General features: G+C 38.5%; 1 protein-coding gene across 1 annotated transcript; it reads left to right on the top strand.

Moving 5' to 3' along the window:
• Positions 1–19624: 19624 nt before the first annotated feature.
• Positions 19625–24057, top strand: LOC309703143 (uncharacterized protein; the record flags this gene model as incomplete). The annotated part of the gene is made up of 7 exons (XM_082527853.1): positions 19625–19671; positions 20414–20677; positions 21486–21740; positions 22080–22193; positions 22475–22540; positions 22774–22781; positions 23941–24057. Exons 1-7 carry the CDS (start codon positions 19641–19643, stop codon positions 24055–24057), a joined length of 855 nt encoding a protein of 284 aa, XP_082383979.1. The 5' UTR covers positions 19625–19640.
• Positions 24058–25693: the final 1636 nt, after the last annotated feature.

Here is a 25693-nt window from a genome sequence, read left to right as displayed (position 1 = left end):
GATTGTTATAGGACAACTGAGATCAGGCAGAAAATGACAGAAATTGGCTATGATGTGGATGTTAATATTAAAGCAGTTAAATATGGTTTGTTTAAAGAAAAAATGTGTGATGACAAAAGGAGACTCTTGTGGTTAGTAATGTGTGTAATAAACACACATATTTGGAAAACTCGTGCCAAAGGAGTACTTGAACAAAAGATGATAAGTAGTGATGTGGTGAGTAAACATATCATTACAGACCTGCGGAGAAGACGAACAATGGACCTGAAACTTGGGAAAGTTTTCCCCTGGAACGAATTAAAACTGTAAACGTTGTGTGGACTCAGATGCTAGATTTTCCTCCTTGTTTCTCCTTTTTGTATGTGCTCATGGTTTTGTATATGTAATTGTATGTGTATGTGCATTTTATATGTAAACTTGTTTACTTTAAATAAAGTTAGTAAAAAAAAAAAAAAAAAGTAAAAGGACCAAACTTCAGCCAGGAGAACAACTGAGATAATCCATCCACAATACGAGGTTAGTCATTCATATACTGCTGCATGGGCTGGGCTGCAGTTACATCCTAAGGTTTTAAAAACTGAGCTTAAATAAATGATTAGTGGTAATAAAAGCCGAGGGAGGTCAACATTTGAGATCAAATAGAAGAAAATACAAAACATTAAACATGTTAACAACACAAAAGCCATATTAGACGCAGACTACTTTAGACCCGGAAGTAGGATTCGTCGCGTCATCACTGAACAACCGGATAGTTGAAATGTGCTATAGAATACTATAGTATTATACTGGATGACTGAGAACCTTCACAGACATATAGAATACTATAGACATGACAGTAAGGCAAACATGTTAATATTAGTTTGCAGAGGCTGTTAAAATGTTATCTAACGTTAACATGTTGGTGACACAATTTCATCCTAATGGTACTCACATATTCATAGGGTTCATTTTTGAGACAAATATCAAGATCGGCAGAAACACTGAAGCAGCTACCCATTGTATTCTTGTTGTCATCTATGTCCAATTGTCAGGTGACAGAAGAACCAACACAGTGTCCTATAACTGAAGTAATGTTGTTAAGTCCTTAAAGTCATATTCTTTTATTGTCATGACTGTATTTCAAGCTTTTTTTTTTTGTATGATACCTGATTTATATGGAATATGACTGAAGTAAACTAAAGTCTAAAATTCTTAGTCTGTCATTTGTTCAATAGTAATTTAACATTAAGTAATTCAAACTATGAATTGTAATTTTAAATTGTTTAAAAGCATGTAGAATAGCAAATGTAGGAAAGTATATTTCTCCTTTTTTATTTATTTTTTTTATCAAGAAACAGACAAAAAGCAGGGCAGGGTTCGGTGGTTGAATCGTCCGTCCCCACCAATGCCAAAAACAAATCTACGCCCTTGTCAGGATCATCCCCCACCACCTGCAGCTGGCCGTCCACAACGACGAAGAGCTGAACAAGCTGCTGGGCTGAGTGACGATCGCTCAGGGTGGTGTGCTGCCCAACATCCAGGCCAAGAAGAATGAGAAAGCTAAATAAAATCCAGCAACTTTCCTCAACCGACTAACGGCTCTTGTAAGAGCCACTCACAACCTCTGAGAGTACACTTGATTAAAGTAATGAAACTAAATATTTAATCCATAGGTGTCAAACTCATGTTCACACTAGAACTGAAGTGGGCCTGTTAGTCTATCAGTATGTGCAACACATTTAATTGTTTTACTGCATGCAGTAAAATTGTAAAGTTATTACCCAGACTTTTCTTTTCATAAATTTCCTGTAAAAACAAATCTGTGTAGTAAACTAAAACTAAAAAAAAAAAGACAGCTGAGTAGATTAAAGAGGTTCAGATTTATAATTTTAAATCACTACAAACTCTCATTTAGGTCTAAGATTCATTTAGACCAACAGCGAACCACAGCTGTGAGCTCCATGCAAACACACTTTGTGTGTGGTGTATTTTCTGTAATTCTGATCTGCTCCCTCAAAGGAGCTTTATTTATTTATTTATTTTTTACCTGGAAGCACGTCAACGTAGACAATCTGGCAAAACTTCTTGTTTGCGATGTGGGTCATTTCATCACAGAGCATTAACAGTTGCCTTTGATACTTTGTTTGCAGTTTAAACAGACATGTTGCATGTTGGTGAAAATAAAATTTCAGGCACACATCAGGAAGAGGCTTCGAAAGCTTCATAGGGCTTCATCCACTCATGTCCACCCTCTACTACAGCGGTCCCCAATCCCAGTTGACGTGGGCCGGCCATCACAGCTGATTTAAATGGATAAATTACCTTCTCAACATGTCTTGAAGTTCTCCAGACGCCTGGTAATGAACTAATCATGTGATTCAGGTGTGTTGATCCAGGGTGAGATCTAAAACCTGCAGGGACACCGGCTCGTGGACCGGCCCTCGTGGACTGGGATTGGGGACCCCTGCTGTACTAGATCAAAGGTGGGTTGGTTATCTTAAAAAAAAAAAGACCTACTACATAAGCACTAGTGATGTGTCAGTCGCGAACGAAATGGCTCTTAGAGCCGGATCTTTGACGTGAACGATGCGAGCCGGCTCCTTTTTGCAAGCCGTGGGTTGTTTTTTCTCTCTCTCTCTTTCTCTCTCTTTTCTTATGATTGTGGGTTGTGCTTTGCGCTGGGAGGGTGGGGGGGGGGTAGTTACACTCTCAGTACACTCACAGGAACAGAGCAGGAGGAAGAGAGAGGGAAAGAGAGCCAGGGACAACAACGTCACATTAGAAAGGTATAGTAATCATCCACAACTATTTTTAGTTGAGGATGATAAAGGATTCAGAAAGTTTATTCATGCAGGCTCATATGACAGAGAATGTACATCTTTTTGTTTTCATATTTTAATTTATATTTAATTGTGTTGTGGTTTGCAGTGTTTTGTGTTTCACTTTAAATTTGTTTAAAAGGAAAAAGCTGAAAATGTAAATAGTTAAAAGCTGAACTGTGAATAGTTGATTTTTGTAATATATGATTTATTTCATTTTATGTGGAGTGAATAAATAAAAGTATATTTACGGTGGACCCTAGAGACAAAGCACGTACAAACCCCGAAGCACATACGAACTCCAAAACATGTAGAAAACACAACAGAAGTGCTCCAGGATGCTCGGTGCAGTGTTGAGCTTTTGTTACCTAGTGGCTACACAAGCCAGGAAGTACTAACGACCAGATTTGGTGTGTGGTAGTAACAGGTAAATGAACATTTTTTTAAAAATTATTTGAATATATATGAGTGCTTGTGTATAAATACACAAACAATACACATATGCTTTCATTTCTGTAATTAAGTGATCTAGATAGCTCTGTTTTGGAAGTTCAGTTAACGCTAGAAATATGCTTTGGAATTTGTACATGCTTTGTCTCCAGGGGCCACCGCATACATTTATATATAAACATGTATAAATAAAAACACTTTATTTTGCATTGGTATTTCCTTTTGTGAATAATTTTCTTTTATTGTTCATAAATTAAAGCAACAAAACAACCTGAAGAGCTGGCTCTTTTTAGTTAGCAGAGCCAGAAATCCCATCACTAATAAGTACTTCTGCTTTAAGCGGATTTGTGGCAGGACAGCATTTACAAATAAACTGGTTAATCAGTGAAATCTTTCAGTTCTTTCGTTTGGTCTACACTCCTGCTATAGGAGAGTTTAATGAAACAGTGGTATTGAATAGGTCTGTAACTTTAAGTTCAGTTTGTGGCTCTGTCAGTTAAGGAGAAAGGAAAGCACACATGACAAACGGGTTAATATTCCAGACTCAAGAAAAGCGAAAAGTTAATGTTTGGAATCTCAGTTGGTAATTGTTAAGTTATAACATAGTACTTCAGAAGTTGCTGGGGATACTGGCAGATTGGTCTACTTTTTCATGACTTCCCTCTACATGACAAAAACCAACAAGATGGCAGAACAAAGCTCTGAAAGTGAAAGTGGGTGGCTCTTAAAAGAGCCGTTTGATGGATTGGAGAGAATGAGTTTACCCGCCGAAGCCGTACAGAGTGCGGCCCTGCCTCTTCAGAGCGTACACCACATCCATGGCGGTCACAGTCTTCCTCTTAGCGTGCTCAGTGTAGGTGACGGCGTCGCGGATGACATTCTCCAGGAACACCTTGAGCACACCGCGGGTCTCCTCGTAGATCAGACCGGAGATACGCTTCACTCCGCCACGGCGAGCCAGACGGCGGATGGCCGGTTTGGTGATGCCCTGGATGTTATCACGGAGAACTTTACGGTGACGCTTGGCGCCTCCTTTTCCGAGTCCTTTGCAGTCCTTGCTTTTTTTTTTTTTTTTTATTAAAAATCACTTTATTTAAATATCAAAATTCACAATTACAAATACACATAATACAAGCACCATGCACAAATTATTCACATCTTATTTTACATATTACAATAATAAAAGCTCCCACGGCAGGTCTTTTCCTAACCACCCTTGCTATCTCTTAATAATTTACAATAGATACATTAATACAAAAGTTAAATAATACAAAAGTTAAATTAATCAAACATATTAACATTAATTATATCTTCAAAAGGTTATTCTTTTTTTGTTCTAAAGTCTTCCTCCTTCTCAGGTCTGTAAGGATATTTTTGCACACAGCAACGCTATCTATCATTTTTTGCTCAATGACCACCTTGGCTCTGGTTTTCCAAATGTGGGTGTTAATGACACACATAATAAGCCAAAAGAGGCGTCTTTTACTGTCATACATTTTTTCTTTAAACAGACCATATTTTATAGCTTGTATATTGTTGTCAATTTCAAAACCCATTTTAGTCATCTGTTGTCTGATTTCTACTGTTCTATAACAGGATAACAGTAAATGTTCAAGGGTTTCATCCTCGACACACCGTGGCATTGGACATTCTTTGGTGGTAACATAACAGCTCCACTGCACCACCGCTCTAACAGGGAGGCGTCCAACAGATATCAACCACACAGTGTCTCTCATATTTTCAGAGATTAATTTGTCGTAGATATTTTTAACTACTAGCGGGCATTCTTCTACGCCCACGCCCTTATATTTTATCTGTCCTTCATTATTTTTACTGTTAATTATATTGTATACTTGTTTAGTGGATACTTGTGTCCAGGGGCGGAGCGTGGGGGTGGCTTACTGGGCTTAAGCCCGGGTTGTTTTGTCAGAAGCCCGGGGTATTTTGGAGTGTAATTTTTTCATAGTTAGATGCCTGGCAGACAACTGTATAAAACAAAAAGTACACACAATATTCGAAACACATAGTGCACACTGTGGGAATTTACGACTGTGCGTGAATCCCCCCTGATATTGGTATGATCCGAGCTCAGGCACTAAGCGACTGAGCGAGGGGGCGGGGCAGCTGCTGCCCGTGAGTGCGCTGTTGGAGAGACGGAGCCAGCCATACTAAGGAGAGCTAAAGTTTGACCAGGTACCAAAGCAAATCATTCGTACCGTACAAATAATGTAAATATGACGGTGTATCACGAAAGATTGATATCAAACTGATCACTTGACCAATATTACATTACTTGCTCTTCAAGTGAATCAACAAATGGCGAAATGAAAAGCTGAACAAATGCTATTTTTTTAGAGAGTCTTAGCTTACGTGTGTTTATTTCATATTTTCAGTTCTTACCCTCCCCGACTAAATCGGTTTCAGTTATGCACTGAAATATAAGAATGGACATTAGAGGGTTCTTTCAAAGAAAAAACTCAGGTAAATGTTATTTTATATATTATGCTTTGTATGTTGTTCAGTATATTTCTATGCAAAACAAGAGGGATTTCAGGACACAGCAGGATATTCACATTTGTAACCAGATATTTACACTTTAGAGATAAAACATAAAACATTTTTACTGTACATCAATTTAGAGTAAACTTTTGTTTTAGATAAATATTGAAATATATTTTGAATTAGTTAAATGTCAGAATAAAGAGACAGAGCTTTCTGTTTTTTATCACTTTCATCAAATTTAGGAGTACATATACACTAAGTTTATTGTTAATTAATAAGAAACTCCAGACGATTCCATTCTGAGCTGAAGAAGCTTCTGATAGGTTAGTAGAGTCCATGTGAGTAAATTGGTGGCACACCTGTGGATGCATATAAGGAAAAACACAGAGCCTGTTTCTGTGACATGGGAAAATCAAGAGATGTCAACCAAAACACCAGGAAAAGAACTGTGGAGCTCCATAAGTGTGGCTCAATTTTGAATACAATTTGGTGCCATTTGCAATTAAGAAATACAGATAGTTTCTCTCTTTACTCTTAAAGTTAACAAATATGTTTTTTATATTTATCAATCTAAAAAAAAATAAACATTTAGTCTGATTTGATGTTACAATTAAAAAAATGTTTGTGTTTTTATCTGAAGATTTTGTAAATATCTGTATATTTGATGATTGTCAGCACAAAGAGGGAAAGAGAGGAACAGAGAGGGAGATGGAGAATGAGGACAGAACAGAGGTGGAACAAGAGCAGGTGAGACACACATGTTAGTCAAATGGTCGTTTGCCAAAAGTATCACCGTATCATAGGTCCTCATGTATCTCGTACCTAGTGTTTCTTTTTAGGTTTGTTATTTTTCAAATTCTATATTTATTAAGTTCTGCAGGCTTGTTTGCACAACAAGGCTAAATAATTATATAAACTTTTCTCAATCTAAATATTGTACTTTGGTAAAATTTAAAAATAAATGTAGTGCAGGTCTATGATGATTTTTAGTGCTACTATCATCTAGTTCTGATTCTGGTTCTGTCTTGGTTAAGTCCTCAGTAGTCCTGATTTTGAACTGTTGTAGTCCTGTTTTAATTCCGGATCAGTTCTGGGTCTGGTTGAATTGGGGTTTAGTCCTCGTGTCTTGATACAGCCCTGATTTTTTTCTGCCTTGCTGCTTAATTAAAAAACTAGTTTAAGGTGTCCTGCATATGTGATATATATTTTTCCCTATATGAAGTCATTCTTTTTTGAACAAAACTCAAAACAGAGCCAATTAATCTTTCAGTCATTTCTACACCCCCCCCCCCCCCCCCCCCCCCCCCCCCAAGGGGAAAAAAAAATCCCACATGCATACGACCCTTTTGGGCTAAGCCCCGGGTGTTTCAAATGTCTGGCTCCGCCTCTGCTTGTGTCCAGTTAATATTAAGGTCTTTCCACTGTTCCGTAGTGTCGCCAAAGAGGAGTTTATAATACGGCATATTGGATCTAGCCCTACCTTTTAGTTTTCCCCATTGTACTTCGTTACCTCTAATCCATGGGGTTCTCCTATTAAGAGCGCTAAACACATTTTTAATAAAAGGAATCCTCAAAGTGATACGGAGATCTGGCGCACCCAATCCACCACACTCTTTGCCTTTATACATTAAAGTTCGTTTCGTAACCTCACGGTTTGTTCCCCATATTAATTTAACACACAGTTTGTTTAAAAGTAAAAGTGATTTGTGAGGAGGAGGAAAAACTGTGGCAAGGAAGAGAAGTTTAGATACTATATGGGTTTTAACTATATTTACTCGTGCTTTATAGTTAGTATTTTTATTTTCCCACTTAGCAACTTCTTCTTTAATTTCACATTCCTTTTTAGACCAATTTGACAAACAGGGGTCTCCTTTGTTGATCCAAATTCCCAAGACTTTCATTTCATCATTTACTTGTATGTTTATTTTCGGCTTTTGCAGTGAGGAACCAAACCACACGCCTTCTGTTTTTTCTGGGTTTAATTTTGCCCCTGATGCCAATTCATATTGTTTGAGGTGAAAAAATAACCTGTCCAACTCATCCTGGTTCCTAATAATAACTGTAACATCGTCGGCATAAGCCATAGCTGTCACTCTATAGCCATCATTAAAACAGTAACCTTTAATATTAGTGTCTTTATTAATTAGTTTCAATAAGGGATTGATGGCTAAAACATACAAAGCAGCGCTTAGTGGGCATCCCTGTTTCACTCCACACGAAGCATGGAATTGTTCGGTCAAACTTCCATTTACCTTGACTTGTATGATGGATTTTTTATATAACAATTTTACCATGGCGATGAAACCGTCCGGCATCCCATAGGCTTTCATAACTGCCCATATATACGAATGAGAAAGATAATCAAATGCTTTCTTTTGATCTAAGCTAAGAATAAAAAAGTCAGAGTCTCTTCTGGAGTATATTACCTCTCTTAGGGTGCACAGATTATCCCACATCTGGCGACCTTTTATAGCACATGTCTGTTCCCTCACAATAATTTTATCTAATATATCTTCTAGTCTATTCATTATTATTTTAGCTAATATTTTATAATCAACATTCATTATTGTTAGTTGTCTATAATTATTTATATCACTTTTATCACCTTTTTTATATAATAAAAACATCAGGCCAAAATAGAAAGACTCACATAATACTCCTTTTTCAAGCCCTGAATTCAAAGTTGAGGTTAAAAGTTCATTTACTTCTGCTATGCCCAGCTTGTAGAACTCAGCTGGGAGACCATCTAATCCTGGAGTTTTATTATTATTCAGTTGCTCGATAGCAGCTGCAACCTCTTCTTTTCTTATCGCCCCAAGGAGTGAATCAAAAACAGAAGGTTCAAAAGGTTCAATAACTCTTAACAATGATCGTAAAGCATTACTGTCTGAAGGTAATGTAGAAAACATGGAAAGGCATTGTTCTCTGACAACGTATCTTTTCTCACTCTCATTGGCGGTTAATTTTCCACTTCCATCTCTAATAGAGGGGATAAAGTTGCTACCACGTCTCTTCTGACCAGTGACAATCGCAAAGTCAGTATTTCCGTTTTCATCACACCCTGCTGTTATCTGCATATTAAATAATAATTCTTTATTTATCAATTCTATTTCTTTTTTCAACTCATCCATCTGATGTTCCTCTTCTTCGTTTCTTTTTTTATACTTTAGACTTATATATGCTTTTACATCTTCATTATATTTCATATTCTTGGCATGATTTAACTCCCGACATTTAAATTTGAAGAAATCTTTCAATCGGCTTTTAAGCAAATCCCACAGTTCTATCTCAGAACTTACCAGAACTCTTAATTGCAATATTTTTTTAATTTCACATTTTAGTTCTTGTATTAGCGCCAAATTCCTCAAACACGTTGTATTTAATTTCCAATAGCTTTTAGGATAGTCAAGACCACACTGCATTGTGGCTTTAACAATCATGTGATCAGATAGATCAGTCATATAGGTGTCATAGTTAAGGGCGTGTATTGAAGAAGAAATATAAATCCTATCTATTCTAGTCTTGACATTTGTGTCAAATCTAGTAAAATGAATCTTTGTGGGATGTAATATTCTATAGAGATCTCTAAGGGAAGCATCTGCGCAAACCTGCGCTAAAAATTTACCTTCACGATTGACCTTAAAAGGCGTTGTAGCAACTCTATCACTTTCCTCCGTTACAATATTAAAATCGCCACACATTATTAAATCAAAACCCACTTCCAAGAGCTGCCTCATTTTCTTTGTCCTTTCAGGTGCAGTGTAAACATTGATGATCCGCATCTTCTGTCCATGATAAAAACAGTCAACTAAAAGAAGTCTTCCAGGGATAATGTCTCTTCGTTTTATTATATTCACATTTGAGTCTTTAAAAAAGATACCAACTCCATCTGCACTATCCTCCCCGATTGAAATTATTGAGTGCCCCGGACACCACATTTGAGTTAGTGCAGATATATCATTGTCACTTTTCAGTCTCATCTCTTGTAGACAGAGAATATCATAATTTAGTTTTGATAAATTTTCAACTTTCCTTTTTCTTAGTCTTTCTGATTGTAACCCTCTAACATTCCATGTTATTATTTTAAGAATACTCATATTTATGTAGTAGAAGGGTTATTCAGTAGAGGGAGGGAACATTGTAGATTCAACATTACCTTGCGGAGGGCTGGATCGATCGTCTTTTCTCTTATCTCTGCCATAAGACGCCATCGAGACACTTCTTTTCCTTCCTCCTGTCGTTGTTTCATTGACCAATTCCTCCATCGCAGGATGCTGTTTGTTAAGAAAGATCCCTATTTGTGGATCCACATCATCTTGTCCTGCAGGATCATCTGTAGGAGAAGTCTCCACAGGAGTCGAAATGGGTGATTCTTCACTATCACTTGCACTTAGATAGCTTTCAGATGAATTTTCTTCCTCGCTTTCCCTTCGCTCGTCATCGCTCTCACATTCCACATCAGAGGTTTGTGAGAAGGATTGGTCTCCCGGTTCCTCTCCACCTCCAACTGCCATTTCTTCGGGATGTCTTGAAAGCGTCAAATCCTCTTTTATGTTGTTATTGTGTGTCTGCGGCTCCGTTACTCCCGGAAGATTTGTTGTGTTACGACTGCCTGGTTCTTGTCCTGAGGCAGCATCTGAGACAGCCAATGGATTTATCAAGGACACATTTCCATGTGTGGGCCTTTCCTGTAGCGGGGCTGGATTTGAAGCCACTGACAGCGCTGAGGTGGTTGGAAAGTTCGTGCGAAAAGCACTCGTGGAGGGCTGCTGGGAAGCTTTAGTCATATTTGCAAAGGATTTGGGACATTTAAAGAAAGTGTGTCCTTTCGCACCACAGAGTGAGCACTCACTTTCGTTTTGGCAAATGTTAGCCTTGTGGCCCAACTCACCACATTTCCAACATCTGATAGTGGGGCATTCTCTCGCCTGATGGTCTGGACCTTGGCAGATAAAGCACCTTGCCGATTGGCCAGGATAAATAATCCTGCCATTGTAGGGGCCCAACGAGATGGAATTAGGGATGGAGATTATATGTCCAGCTTCATCTCTACGCATCCGAACTTTGTATTTTCGGACTCCATACCAGAATCCGAATTTATCTACTGGCTTGACTGGGGGTTGAAGAATCTCGCAATACCTTTTAAGATATAGCTCGATATCTTGGTCTGGAATCCTTCCAGTCCAGAATTTAACAACAAGAGTCACTACCTCGACCTGGACAGAAGACTCCACTTGCCAGTCTTTCCATTTCGGATGTGAAGCGTTGGAAAAAGAGATCTCCAAGAAGCGACGTAAGGGCGCCTCTTGGGTGAAACACAGCTCAAAGTCCCGTTTATTGGGCAGAGCAATGAAAGAGTATATGTCCTGCACATTCAGCCAAGATGTTTGTAATAACAGCTCTTCAGCAACATAATCACGGGTCGGGGGGTCCCCGTCTCCGATGAATTTAAGTCTCACCCATAAATTGCTGAAGTTTGAAGCAAAAGGTAATGGGGCATACGGGGGCATGGTTACAATACTAATAACCCTTGCCACCCTTGCCTCTTCCACTCATGGTTAAAGTTTCTTCTCTGAACGAACAAAGTCGAATGAATCTCAACCCCACGGAGCCGTGTTATTATCTGTGCTCGGCGGACGTAAAAGAAAACAGACTGATCGCTGGACCGCTCGAAGCTCAGTGGCCCCGCCCACTCTTCTATTCTCTAAATGTGGAAATGTTGTCTTTTGTTACTGACAAATTATGTCTAACCGAAGGGAGGCTCACACCAAATCGCAACTTTCATCCTCAGCTTTAGTGGAAAACTACTGAGGGGGGGGACACAGGGCAGCCACTGACTCTTCTCCTCCAGCTGGGAGGGCCTTAACACTACAGAACTCCATATGAACATGAATCAAAATGGTTATGAAACGAGTAATGAAATAAATACATGGTAAAAAATAAATAGCAGTACGCGCTCAGCTTGGAATAAAATGTGTCCTTGAAATGACTGAATGTCAATTCCACTGGCCTAGATTTAGTCAGGTAAGGTTGTAAAGTAGAGTTTACTTCCACTACAACAGCCAGTGTAGGCTTTAAAAAAAAAATAAAAATAAAACAATATTATATATTTTAATAATAATATGCATCTATAAATGTATTATGTGTTTAATAGAATATTTTAAAATGTAGTTGCTAACTTTTGACAGTGAAGCAAGAGCATGGTGCTGCCTATAACAGACAGGACCACAGACGGGTCTAGAAAATGTGCAGCAATTGAATTTATTTCTTCTCTTTAGCTGATAGTTGGTGGGGCCCAGGTACACTGTAACTGCATCTCTACCAGTTTTTCTGCACTCTTCGCATAGTGGAACAAATCCTCTTAAATAAAAATGGAAAAGGGATTACCTTAAATGCATCATGCTGTAAATTTGTAAGTTCATACGCATTTTTTCTGTCCATTTCACGATCAATTCTGCCCCCAGGTCAAAGATATGTATAGGAAAATTTCCCTAATATAATATTTATAAAAAAAAAACCCGTCTAGCGATTAATTGTATAAGTGCATGGAGGTGGGACCTCACAGCAGAAACCGAAAACTGCAACAAGACGAATACAGACGACCAAAACTATACAGACACGACCATGCAATGAAAAGCTGCAACATGAATGTTGCTACTAGTTTTGTGCCAAAGCATTTTATTAATCTAATGACTGCTACAGACAGTGTCTCTGCAATAATTCTACATTCTATGATAACACATTTCTAAACTCTACATCAGCTAAATATTCTACAAAACTTAATAAACTGATGATGCTGGAGTCCCCTCGCTTTAATAAAGTTAATGCATTTTACAACTGGCTTCACTACATGATCAAGCTGCAATACAGATTTGCACAGTGCTTCCTGGTGGATTATGCAGTGTAAACACATTACGACCTGCTCAGGGTTGTACTCTCTTACCCTGCGCTGGATTCTTTTGAGCAACCCGACTTTTTTTCCAGTCAGATATGGTGATTCATTTGTGGTGACTTTGGCGAGTGTACTACAAGATAGCTTGTGCCTCTTGATGACCTGCTGTCATACAAGTCCTCTCACCCCCTTGTTTACCCCTTTAGGGATTCCACGGCCAAAAACTCATCCGATTATAATTCACACATTTATACTCCAATGGATGCATCAGAGAGCAACTTGGAGTATTTGTACTATGTATTGGTACTTGTTCTGACCCGCCACAATATGAAACAGGAAAATACTTAATCAGGAAAGTTTGTCATGGGCTGCATGGCAGACCGTAGGGATGTGAGGAATGAGGACCCAAAATGCAGGACCTGATGATGAAGGCAATGCGTTTATTTACAGTGGTGTAAATCCAAACAATAATAAATCCCCAGTGCAATCCCGACTCCCGTTCCGTGTCTTCTCACTTATCCCGTGCTCTGTCTCCATTCCCTGTGTACTATCCGTGTGCTGCCTCCTGGACACCACAATTCCTCCTGTGGAAACACGCATACAAAAGGCAGTCGTGAGCACAAAACCTAACGGCAGACTTGCACTAACCTTGCACATTAAACTGAGACTGACGGGAAGTCACTCAACGATCCAGCGTCGAGGAGCTCTCAGCCAGACTGTTTTGAAGCTCCTCTGATGAGGCTTGATCGGCGCCAGGTGCGTGTGGAGATTCCTGGGTGTGATGGTCAGCTGGTAGGGCCACACCCACCAGGCCTGAAAGTGCCCTCCACGACCGCACCCTCACACACGTACACACCCATAAACACCCGACAGTACACAAACATGGAACACAGGACAGCAGCAGTGCAGAAGACACGACCATAGTAATAATAATAATAATAATGAAAATAACAACAGCAATAGTAGTCCACACTGCTCACAGACCCCGAGTCCCTGGAACCAGGTCTGTGACAAAGTTCTTTTCATGCAGTATCAAAAAAAAAAAAAAGCAGTTAAACTGTTGATCAGTATTTAAAAACAAAACGAACCCTTGTGCCCTCCCTAAATTTTGCACCCTTTCAACACCTTTGTGTTGCACAGGTCTGAAACGAGCTCTTCTTCCACCTGCATCAAGTGTAGCAGCTGCATTTGTAGAGAGCACCTGGTCACATGCTGCAGGACCTGCTCTCCTGCTGCTAGAAATGAACTAAAAGCCATATCCTCTCTCAATCTAATTATGTGTTTCTCTCAAACACACACACACATCACATATTTGAAGCCAGGATATTTCGGCTTGAAATGTTTTTATATTTAAATGCTCTGTTGTGTTTATCTTTATTGGTGAAGTTTTCAGTGTTGTTCCAGTTTGCACAATAAATGTTTCCATTGATGAATCAGATGCTGATGTGAAATTGTTTCACACGAACATCCACACAAATCCCTCTTGAGGCTCCCTGGTGGTCACATGACTCCATAATATGATTGGCAAAAATACAAGAATTACATGCATATATAGTATATATGTATATGTGCAGTGTATACAGGTATATATTTCATTTTTAAAAATCCCTAACAATCTGCTTTCATCCTTTCACAGAAAAAGGGTGTGGGTATAAACCTAGACTAAAGTTAGGCCTGCTCACATTGGCTGTATTTACTGCACAGTTAATTTAATTTAATTTAATTTAACTTTTGCACCAAACAAATGTTGAGCCACTTTTAAGGGAGGAACTAATTTTTCCAAAGTGGACTTCCTGTTGTAGCTTACCTGGTCAAACCGGTTCCTTTCCACAGACAGACTATAAATTGGCACCAGTGTTTCTAAAACAGTAGTACAGTAATTCTAGTCTTTGTCATTTGTCAGCTCACTGATTTCACTGAGCACAATGAAGTCATCAGTGGGATTCATCATTTTGTTTCTTACATATGCAGCCTCAACAGATATGTTACATATTCTTACTATATAGTACAACAGATATGGCACTAGCTGAATAATACCAACAAAGTTTATTCCAGTTTGAACAACCAAGTAATTGTCTGGTATGTAAAACAGATAAAGTACTGCAAAATAAGAATAATTAATCAAAATAGGACTGATTGAGTGTTCTTACATTTATCGCAATCATTTTGCCCAACAGCTCCAACAGAGAGTGGTTCAACACTGACAGAGGATTCACGTAAGAAACAACCTAAAATTCTTATTATTATATTTTTATTTAAATTAACTGCTCTATATATGTATTATTATTATTGTTTTCCATGTGTTTTTCAATATGATAAATCATTTTGGTGAAACAAAAATGATAAAATAACATTTGCTGATATTTCTTTAAGACTGTACTTTAAGTACACGTTCATTAAGCACAAATGAGTGACAGGATTATAACAGGTTTATCTTCAACCACTTAGAAAAATCTAATTTATTTATGAAAATATTTCCTTCAATAACATTAATTTTAAACTTTGATATATTTCTTTCCTTTTTGTATCGTTTTGAACTTTGAATGCATATAATTATCATTATTTATATAATTATTTGTGGACTTTTTGTTCCAACTGCCAGTTTTCTTATTCTTTCAGCACTGCAGGCAGACATTTACCTTGACATTGGCATCATCACTGCTGTTGTCATTGTGGCTGTGATTGTCTTTGCCTTGATAGGAATGGCTGAGCAGCAGACGGGTAAATGTGAACATTTTCTCAAAACTAAATTTACATTTGAAACTCTAATACTCAAGGATAACACTTCACATTTACTATTATCAATAATATTAGAAACTATTTAAAAAAATATGAATGATAATCCTGAATGATAAATAATTAAAACACTTTCACAAGTCTGTGTACTTGTTTGTGTTTGTATGCAAAGCTATCACAGCACTTCAGGAAACAGGCTTAACAAGATGTTACAAGTGTTTGAACAGCGTTTGCATATGTTTCAAACCAGTTTTTACTGACTTTTGTGAATATTGTGGAGGTTTTTATGAATAACTAAAACTTGCAAACTTGCTGTGGGCATTTGAATGCATGTCTTGGTTGTTTAAATGAGAATATCTGGTAACGGCAGCAGTTTTTTGTCTTTGCTTTGAAAGGAACAACTAACCAGCAGCGGCCAGGTAAACGTGAAGATTTTCTCAAACCCAAATTTACAATTTGTTATCCTCATGATAATGATAATATCATTTATTATCGTGAATGATAAATAAGTAACTAAAATGCATGTTATTTTGGATGATACTGACATTTTCTTGTGTGTTTTTGTGTACACAGCTATCACTACAAGTCGTGACGCAAGCTTAACAAGATGTTGCGATTGTTTGAACAACTTTTGGAATTTTTTGCACTACAGTTATCGACTTTTGTAATGATTGTGGCTTTTATTGTGAAATCCTTCATTTAGTTTCCCAAATATTGTGTTGGACTGATTGCTTGCATTAAAATATCCAGTAACAACAGCTTTTTGACTGCTCCTCTGGATACTGTGGATTAGGTCTACTGTCACCAGCTTCTATGTGCTCCTCTCTATACTCATTTTTATTCAACTTGTTGTTGACTATTGTGTTGTTAGTTAGCATGTATAGTGCTCAGTAATGGTTATTTTCACTTTTTTTTTCTTTTTTCTATTATAAGAAACCTCAACATGGTTCATATAGCTCCACGTTGTTATATGTATGATCCATATGGTTAATTGTGAACTGTTAAATAAAGACCTTAAGGCTTCTCTTCTTATGTTACGCCTGCAGAATCTGAGGGAATTGTTTCACTTAACTGGTGTCATTGTTAGCACCTTTCTAACACTTATGAGCATTGATTGAAATGTCCTCACAAAGTCACCACTTTATTGAATGCAAACCCCCACTGAGGATTTTCTGTAACTTCCATTTCACTGCGAACCTTAAACCAAACCACCCACTGTCCATTCTGTAGTAGTTTGAGATTCACTGCTGATACATTGTCTATCTCTTACTCATGTCTTTGTATATGTAAGTCAGCTTTATTTCCTGCAGTCCAGTTTTGCAGTTTAAATGAAGCATGCCATTGCTAACCTATGCTCTCTCTTCTCACACTGTTTATGCCAGTCTCCACTCACTCGCGTTCCCACCTGGCTCACTGATGACCTCACTGCATTGGACTATAATTTATTTTAAGTGAGAGAATGATAAATTAAACTGTGCCATCTAGACAAAGACTATTTTTATTTGCATTGATGCTATCCTGATGTGTTTGTGCTTCGAAGCGGAACTTCCTCAGCTACTCACTGTTCAACATTCATTATAATTTCCGTGCTGTACATTTACATCTTACTGTTTTCAGCTGTTTTGCTCTGTCACTGAATAAGCTAGTGCTAGAAGGATTTCTTCTAGCTAGGTTAGTGCTTCGAAGAAATGACAGTACTCTGGAGGAAGAGAATTGAGCTAGGATACTAGGATACTAGTATCTGGGATATTTGCCTGGGTTTGGCTACAGTAGCTAGAAAGCTGATTGGAGACCAAAACAGCCACTCAGAATTTTTGCATCCAAGTCTGTGATTGGTTGGTTTTGTGGCACAAATATAACCCTGTACAGAAAGAGTTGAACGTGCAGGAGCAGAGATATTGAGAGTGCGAACAACACACTGCAAGCAGATCTGCAGAGATCTGAGCAAGAGCAAATGCAAAAACTGAGTGAGAGGGGCTGCTATTGTGTGTGTATATGGATAATAGCAAACAGTGAAATACATTTTTTGCACACAGCAATGAATTTTGTTCGCTGGCATTTGAAGCAGGGATGTGTTGGTGGTCACACTCATATTACATCAAGGCCTACATACAGCCCACTGAATGAATGAATGAAACTGCACTTTCTGTCACTGTAAAGATGTTTAACTACACATTTAATCCCTGATAAATTTTAATATAAGATAAATAAATGCAACTTCAACAGCACATCTCAGTTTTTCTACATGATAAAGATGCAAAATTACAGAAAAAACGGGTCTGTCTGTTCCCAGACTGTCCTGTATTTAAAAGAATAAAGTTTTTGTTCGTTGATGAAATTTTCTTTTACTTTAGAAGAAATTTCTGTACTAGAAAGTGTAAACAGGAAATTTACTGTCATTTAATTGTTTATCTGTTACTTACTACTTTGGTATAACATGAATGGCTGTGGGGGGAATCTAATAATATGAGATTATTAGATAATAATCTCATATTATTAATAACAAACATACATACAAAGATTCTGTCTTGTAGTTGTTCAGACATACTTCTGTCTGTATGTTCCATCATAAATCTCTTCAGTTCTTCCAGTTTCCTAACAACATCTCATTTTGTGACATGACAACATGCTGTAAGACCTGTGACATATATACATATCATATCACTCAATTCTCTTTTTGCAAACTTTATTTTCCAGTTTTGCTGTTTACATGAAGCTTGCCATTGCTAAGCCATGCTCTCTCTTCCCACGTTGTTTATGTTAGCCCTCACTCACTCATGTTCCAACTTGCGCTCACTGATGACATCATTACATTGTATTATTATTATTATTATTATTATTATTATTATTATTATTATTATTATTATTATTATTATTATTATTATAATAACCTATTAACGTTCGTTTGAAATGATTATCAACATTAACAGATTGAACTGGACTTAATAACAGGAGGGCACAATTTTAGTAAATTATTCTGGTGAGTATCACCTGCGCTGGGTTTGTAAATCAGGCCATCCAGCTGCGGTGCTGATCGCCACTCATGGCAAAAATCCGGACAAATGTCACTTGATCAAGGAGCATCACATGAGATCAGCTGACTTTGCGTGTGGGTACACAGCAGTGTGTACTCTGTGTGTTAAGAAGAAAAACGCATATAACAAAGTGGTGCGCAAAAGCAGGGTAGTGACAGAATTAATGCGCATTATTGATATTTGAAGCATGTGTACCTGCACATTAACACACGGGTACTGTGGAATATATTTTTTACTCACCTAAAGCGCTCGTGCTCTCGTCCACTTCTTTGATACATTTGATACATATTTGTATAACTATGCATGTGACAAAAAAGAAAAAAAATCTTGAATCTAATTGTTCACAAAACACACTTTACTAAGACACGGACTAGACAGGGAGAGACAGACTTGACACTGACCAAAGCCTACTAAATAATAATCATAATCAAAACAGTATCATCAATAAATCATAATCTAGAAAAAAAACACCAAAGCATGAAAAACAGAAAGCTGGCTGACAGTGACAGTACCCCCCCCCTCCGTAAGGGCTGGCTCCCGACATCTGTGGTCACTAATCAAAACCTTTGAAATTTCACATTGATAATAAAAGTGTTGATACTAGTGTCACATTGAAAAGTGTATTTTAAATGTGCTTTTTTTTGTGCATTTTAATACGAGTACTTATGATTAATATTGTGTGAATTTTCTGTTGCCTTTGGGGTTCATCAACTCCATCCCCTTTGTTCATTGATTATTCAGGGTCAGGGGGGGCTGGAGTCTGTCAGGTGTGGTGCACCCTCGACGGGTCTGTCGCAGGGCTAACACAGAGAAACGCTTTATATGTCTTTATATTTGTTATAAGTCTTGAGTCAACCTTTCTCAAAATATGATAAAAGACTTCCACAGAAATCAGTCTAAGATATGGTAGAGATAAAATATTTTGTGACAGACATTCAACCTAATGCTACCTGTTCCAAGTGTGAAAGAAGGAGTTAGAGTTACTGAGACATTTTAAGCTATTAGCAGTTTATTGTGGGTAAATACAAATAAACAAAAAAAAAAAGGTTTTAATTAGAGTGGAGCCAGGAAGTGAGGTGATGAGCTGTGACACATTATGTTTCCACACCAGCAGGAAGCTGTGGCCTCTGACTGCATATGAAACCGGAGGAGTTGTACTTACATCTTATGTGACTTAACACTGTTCAGCTGCCATTGAGCCAGTCAGTACATCAGCAGCCACGCATCATGGAAGTTGCTGCACTTTGTGCTGTTGTTGGTGAGTGCTGTATTTATACCTGTGTACTGTCTGAAATCCACTTCAGTCACTAAATAATGAGATTGATTTGTGCTCCATGCTGTCGATAACATTCCAGTAACTTCTTACTTACTGGGGCGATCGTGGCTCAAGAGTTGGGAGTTCGCCTTGTAATCGGAAGGTTGTCGGTTCGAGCCCCGGCTTGGACAGTCTCGGTCGTTGTGTCCTTGGGCAAGACACTTCACCCGTTGCCTACTGGTGGTGGTCAGAGGGCCCGGTGGCACCAGTGTCCGGCAGCCTCGCCTCTGTCAGTGCGCCCCAGGGTGGCTGTGGCTACAATGTAGCTTGCCATCACCAGTGTGTGAATGTGTGGATGACTGAATATGTAAAGCGCTTTGGGGTCCTTAGGGACTAGTAAAGCGCTATATAAATGCAGGCCATTCAGTAACTTCAGTTTTTAGCTCAGTCTGTAATGAGGAAGTGGTTTCTTATAAGGTTGTTTATCATGTCCTAAACCAACAGTTTCTGCTGTGGTATCGAATAATGTTGTTTACTAGAGCTGCAGGAGTCAGGTGCTGCAGTGTTACTGGAAAACAAATCTATGTTTATATCTCTGAACTGTTTCTAACAGTAATGAAACACATATTTCAGCCAGAAGCTTGAATTACTTTGATTGGTTTTCTGAAATCATCCTATGACTAAATGGCTGGTTGATGGCAAAAGAAAAATCTCAGCTTTCCACCTTTTTTTTTCTTTTGTGCAGCTTCTCTGAGAATTGTTCCCGACAGATTACAGTTCTTCCAGTATGAGTCTGTCTCCATTAGCTGCGGGGGGCAGGAAAACTCTTCTGAGTGGAGAGTTAAGAGGAGCACGTCCTTATACACAAACACCACATGTCCCTCACCCTCAAATGGAATAGATGAATCTCACTGCGACATCAGTGATCTTTATCCAACAGACAGTGGAGTTTACTGGTGTGAGTCTGCAGCAGGCGAGTGCTTCGATGCTGTCAACATCACTGTGGCAGGTGGGTTTAAACAAATAAGGTTCAGATTTTCTTTCTTTTTTTTAATGCAATACACAACAGTTACTCATCATTCAACCCTAAACACAAAAAATGTAATGCAACTAGTGAGACATCTGTTAAAAAATCTTAATTGCCCCTTTTTCAGTAGCAACCACAGAAACATTGGGGAAGACAAAGTTTAATTTGCTATTTTGTCTTTTTACATTAATCTAATCAAATTTCATAAATTTACTAAGTACTCCTTCTCTGCCTGGTTTTGTTAACAATATTAACAATCTGGCAGTTTGTTAATGTCCTTCCTAAGAAATTCATCTCAAGCCTCCTTTTTTTCTTGGTAACAGTGTCGACACGCCCAGTACAGTTAAAGACTTCTTCGATCCTAAGGACATAAATGCTTGCATACTACAGACGTCCACATTGGATTTTAGCCTCCTAACAAGTTTTTGCCCACATTATCAAAAATTATTCTCATCATAAACTCCTCAAAAGGTCTGGTAAACAAACTGATTTTTATATAGCACCTTTCTCCTCTCCTGGAGCTCTCAAATGGCTTTATATAACATGCCTCATTCACCCTTAAATGGTTTCTATCTGAAATTCATCACATTCCAACTTGGGGTTACTATCTTTCACAAGGATATTTGGTACTAATTTTAATGCTGCAGCAAAACTGTGAGCAACACTTGTTGGTGTAATTGGGGAGAATTTAGAGAACCCTTGCTCTTTGTTTCAAAACTGATTGAACTAATAGAGTAGACTCCAATATGCTGATTTACTCATTTTGTTCTCTGACATCTGTGTCATTCAGCTGGTTCTGTGATCCTGGAAAGTCCTGCCCATCCTGTGGTGGAGGGAGACACTGTGACCCTACACTGTAAACACAATGCAGACTCCTCCTCCAATTTCACTGCTACATTCTATAAATATGATGATCTCATTGGGAGCAGCTCTACAGGAAACCTGACCATCCAAAGGGTTTCCAAATCAGATGAAGGCCTCTACAAGTGTAACATCTCTGGAGTTGGACAATCACCAGACAGCCTGCTGACTGTCAGTCTCGGGGGTGAGGGAGCATAATTCTTTTTCCCTCTTTACTTATATTGGGACGTTATTTTTTATGTAACTTCAACTTTACTCTGAACAGCTCTGACAAAAGCAATGCTCTCTGGTTGCTCTGGAATATGCCATTTATGTGTAGTTGTATTTTATGTGGATAAAATATGTGAGGCAGTCATGGGAGCTGTTTTTGTTTCGTGTTCCCAATAAAGTTTTTGGCTATTAAAAAAGCATCCTCCACTTTGTTCATTGCATGATTTACTGTAAATGAGAGACACATGAATATAAAGTGAGTAAAGTAAGCCTTGTTTTTTCCCACTGCTGATAACCTGTTTTTGCTTTAAAGCAGTGGCCCGTGAGCTGGCTCACTCTGGCCTGACACACATTCTCCTTCCTGTGGTATGCATCTACCTCTCAATGGTTTCAGTAATGCTGCTCAGTCTCTGGAAAACCCACAAAGGTCAGCACATGGAAAAATAGAACTGCCCTGTAAATGAAGAAACAATTTTACTTTCTTTTTTTTTTTTTTTTTAGCTTTTAAAGAAGTTAATGAAATAATGTTTTGTATAGTAATGTTTCAAATGTTTGTCACAGTTTCAGTGCCCATGTTTATCATACAAAAGGTTCACAATTAACTTTAAACACAGCTGTGCTTTCAGTTTACTTCATCATATCCACCTTAAAAAAATCTCAGGAATTCAGGATTGTAATGCTCTCTGATTTGTTTTTTTTTTGCTGCAGGTAAGATCAACCCTTCAGTTGTGCTCTACACTGAAGTCGCCACCAAACTAAACTACAACAGAAAAGGTAAACACACTGACACACATCTCAGTATTAATGATGGAAACAATTAATCAGTAGGTTCATTTTTGAAAATTTCTCACATTTTGAATGTAAATCAAAAGAAACTTTGTGGAATTTGTGTCACAAAATAATGATTTCATTAGAAAACAGCACACTCTAGTGTTTCGTTTATTATTAAATAAATAAAAATAAAATGGAGAGTGGTACAATTTTGAAACATCTTGGTGCATACTCAGTCATCCAGGTAAGTAAATCTCCAAAAGTTAATTCTGTTCATCTTGACGTAGCGTTTTGTGGGAGAAACGTTTCGTCACTCATCCAAGTGACTTCTTCGGTCTCAGCTGACTGCAGGTTTCCCCAAATCTTATAAACAGTACATTTGCATAATGACTGAAACCAGCTCACTGAAGGAACAATGGGCTGGGAGGTCAGTTCCTTAATCTTGATTATGCAAATTCTCATGACCACTGATCAATGGCCATGAGTACCATTCACAGAGAATGGGGAACGGCTGCAATCACAGCATTGTAAGATGGTGACAGATGTACCCTTAGGCCCCCTCCTCGATTCAGAGATGGTCTTTCCCTTTTCACGTAAATGGCCTCCTTGACTCTGCGCTCAAACCAGCGTTCCTCCCTGTCCAAGATGTGTACATCTTCATCATTTATAAATATAAAGAGTGTCCACTGGCCTGTAGGTGTAAATAGACTGCAGAGTCCTGGCCTGACGAGGTAGCTCTTCTGTGTTGTGCCATCAGCTTCGCCAGAGGTTGTTTGGTTTCCCCGATGTATAAATCCTGGCAATCCTCCTAGCACTTAACAGCATACACCAAGCCTATTCAAATGGCGGCCCGCGGGCCAAATGCGGCCCAGAAGCAACCTGCGAGTGGCCCTGCCTGTGGTCCTGGCAGAAACACAGAGAAAACGCAAAAAATTAGTTAATTTAAAAAAAAATTAAAAATTCCTACAGCGTTGTGTAGACTGTGAATGCAACACTCCTAGTAGCCTAGCAATATTTAACCCACAATGCACCGTGATGTAAACATATTAAACAATCATCGTAATATATGATGCGACAACAGCATGTCTTTCTCACTCCAAAAGCGCAAAATTGACAATGAAAACTGTCGGTTTAACCCTGCCTGGACTGACAAATACTTATTCATTTTACCGAGTTTAATAATCTTACAACCGGAGTTGTACTACCATGGTGAGGGTCCTGTACAGCCCAAGAGAGAGCTGCAGCAGCTTCCCTTCGTGTTTGCTTCTTGGCGAAGAAGAAAAGGCCTTTCACAGATTCTGAAACAGTGAAATACTGCATGCTGGCCGTGGTGGATGCGGTGAAAAGTGATGAAAAAAATTAAAGTAAGTGTGACATCTTCTATTAAAAACGTACCCCTGTAGGACAGTTCAAATATTCGTAGAGTTGAAGTTCTGGCGTCAGACGAGTTTGAAATGCTGTTAGATGACCTGAAGAAAACTGATGTAATGTCTATAGCAGGAGGTCACAGACAGAACTGATAATGCACAGTTGTGCGTATATGTCCGTTTTTTGGATGGGAAATTGCTCGGCTTACTACCGTTAGAGGGACACACAGCTGGCGAAATAATGTTTGAGAAGATTTCAGCTCTTTTTGAGGAAAATGGTCTGGATATGAAGCGTGTCTGTATACTTGTGACGGATGGGGCTCCATCCATGGCAGGAAAAGTGAGTGGTCAGCGAAATATTTATTTTAATTTGAAAGGGAATTATCAAAATGTTTTTTTGTTACTATTATTATTATTATTATTGTTATTGTTATTGTTATTATTTCAAATGTGCAAAAAATAGTTTAGTTATAGCTCCCTTTTTTTTAAATGGACTTTTTGGTGTGCATTTGTGAGAGGTCACCAGATTTACAGGGGAATAGGAATAAAAAAAATACTTGTTTTTCAATACAGTTGTGTGGGTTTGAAATTGATCATGATCTGCTGCTTACTGGCTTCAAAAAAAATATCTGGCCCAGATAAATTCCTCGGTTTGAAAATCTGGCTCAACTAACTTCGTAGTTGAATAGCCATGGCATACACTATGTTACTCTGTTTGTGTCGGGGGACCCGATCTTTGGGGTAGACCAGTTTTTGTTGGAGCGTGTTTTGGGGTTTAAAAGCCACAGAGACCCAGTGTTTTGAAAAAATGCATCTCAACTGCTCCGATACTCCTTACACATATAGGATAACTACAGGTTTTCGCTTGGGCAGCGGTTGTCCTTCTCTCCTGGATCAGCTGGAGCTTTCTTTTGGTGCCTTCCCAGCTTTGACAAAAGTCCAGCTGGGATAACCACATTTACTCAGGGCCTTTTTGATGTGCTGTTCTTCTGCTTCCCCGGTCGATCTCTCACCTTCTCAACAAAATCCAGGGTGTTCTGGATGTGGTGTTCAGAGCTGCCTACCAGCGAGTTGAGGATCGAAGCCAGAAACTTGGAGATGTTATAGGTCTTCGGTAAACCATACAGACTTGGTGTAGATTCCCCTGGGTATAGCCTGTGGTATGATGTCCAGTCAATAGAATTGTCTTGTTCTAACTGATTCAGACAATCTATCACCCTCTTCCTGTAGCCACTTCCTGGGTCTCGTTTCAGGGGCTCATAAGTATTTTCATCACTGAGCAGTGATAAAATTTTCTCATGATAGTCTATCTAGTATTTGGGGGTTGTTCTTGATAAGGCTCTGTCCTTTGAGTCTCATCTTGCTGCTACAGTGAAAAAGGTTCAACAAAGATTGTACTTTTTAAGGAGGTTGAGAGGTTTTGATGTTTCATCTGAAATGATGACTCTTTTTTATAAAAGTTTTATTGAATCTGTTTTAACCTTCTGTATCATTGCTTGGTATGGTACAGTGGGGCAAAAAAGTATTTAGTCAGCCAGCGATTGTGCAAGTTCCCCCACTTAAAATGATGACAGAGGTCAGTAATTTGCACCAGAGGTACACTTCAACTGTGAGAGACAGAATGTGGAAAAAAAATCCATGAATCCACATGGTAGGATTTGTAAAGAATTTATTCGTAAATTAGGGTGGAAAATAAGTATTTGGTCACCTCAAACATGGAAAATATCTGGCTCTCACAGACCTGTAACGTCTTCTGTAAGACGCTTTTCTGTCCCCCACTCGTTACCTG

The sequence above is a fragment of the Aulonocara stuartgranti genome, assembly GCF_965226115.1.
Source record: "Aulonocara stuartgranti genome assembly, chromosome: 3".
In the NCBI taxonomy this organism is placed as follows: domain Eukaryota; kingdom Metazoa; phylum Chordata; class Actinopteri; order Cichliformes; family Cichlidae; genus Aulonocara; species Aulonocara stuartgranti.
Note: the sequence above shows the minus strand (reverse complement) of the source record. Positions and strands in the feature narration are given on the sequence as shown.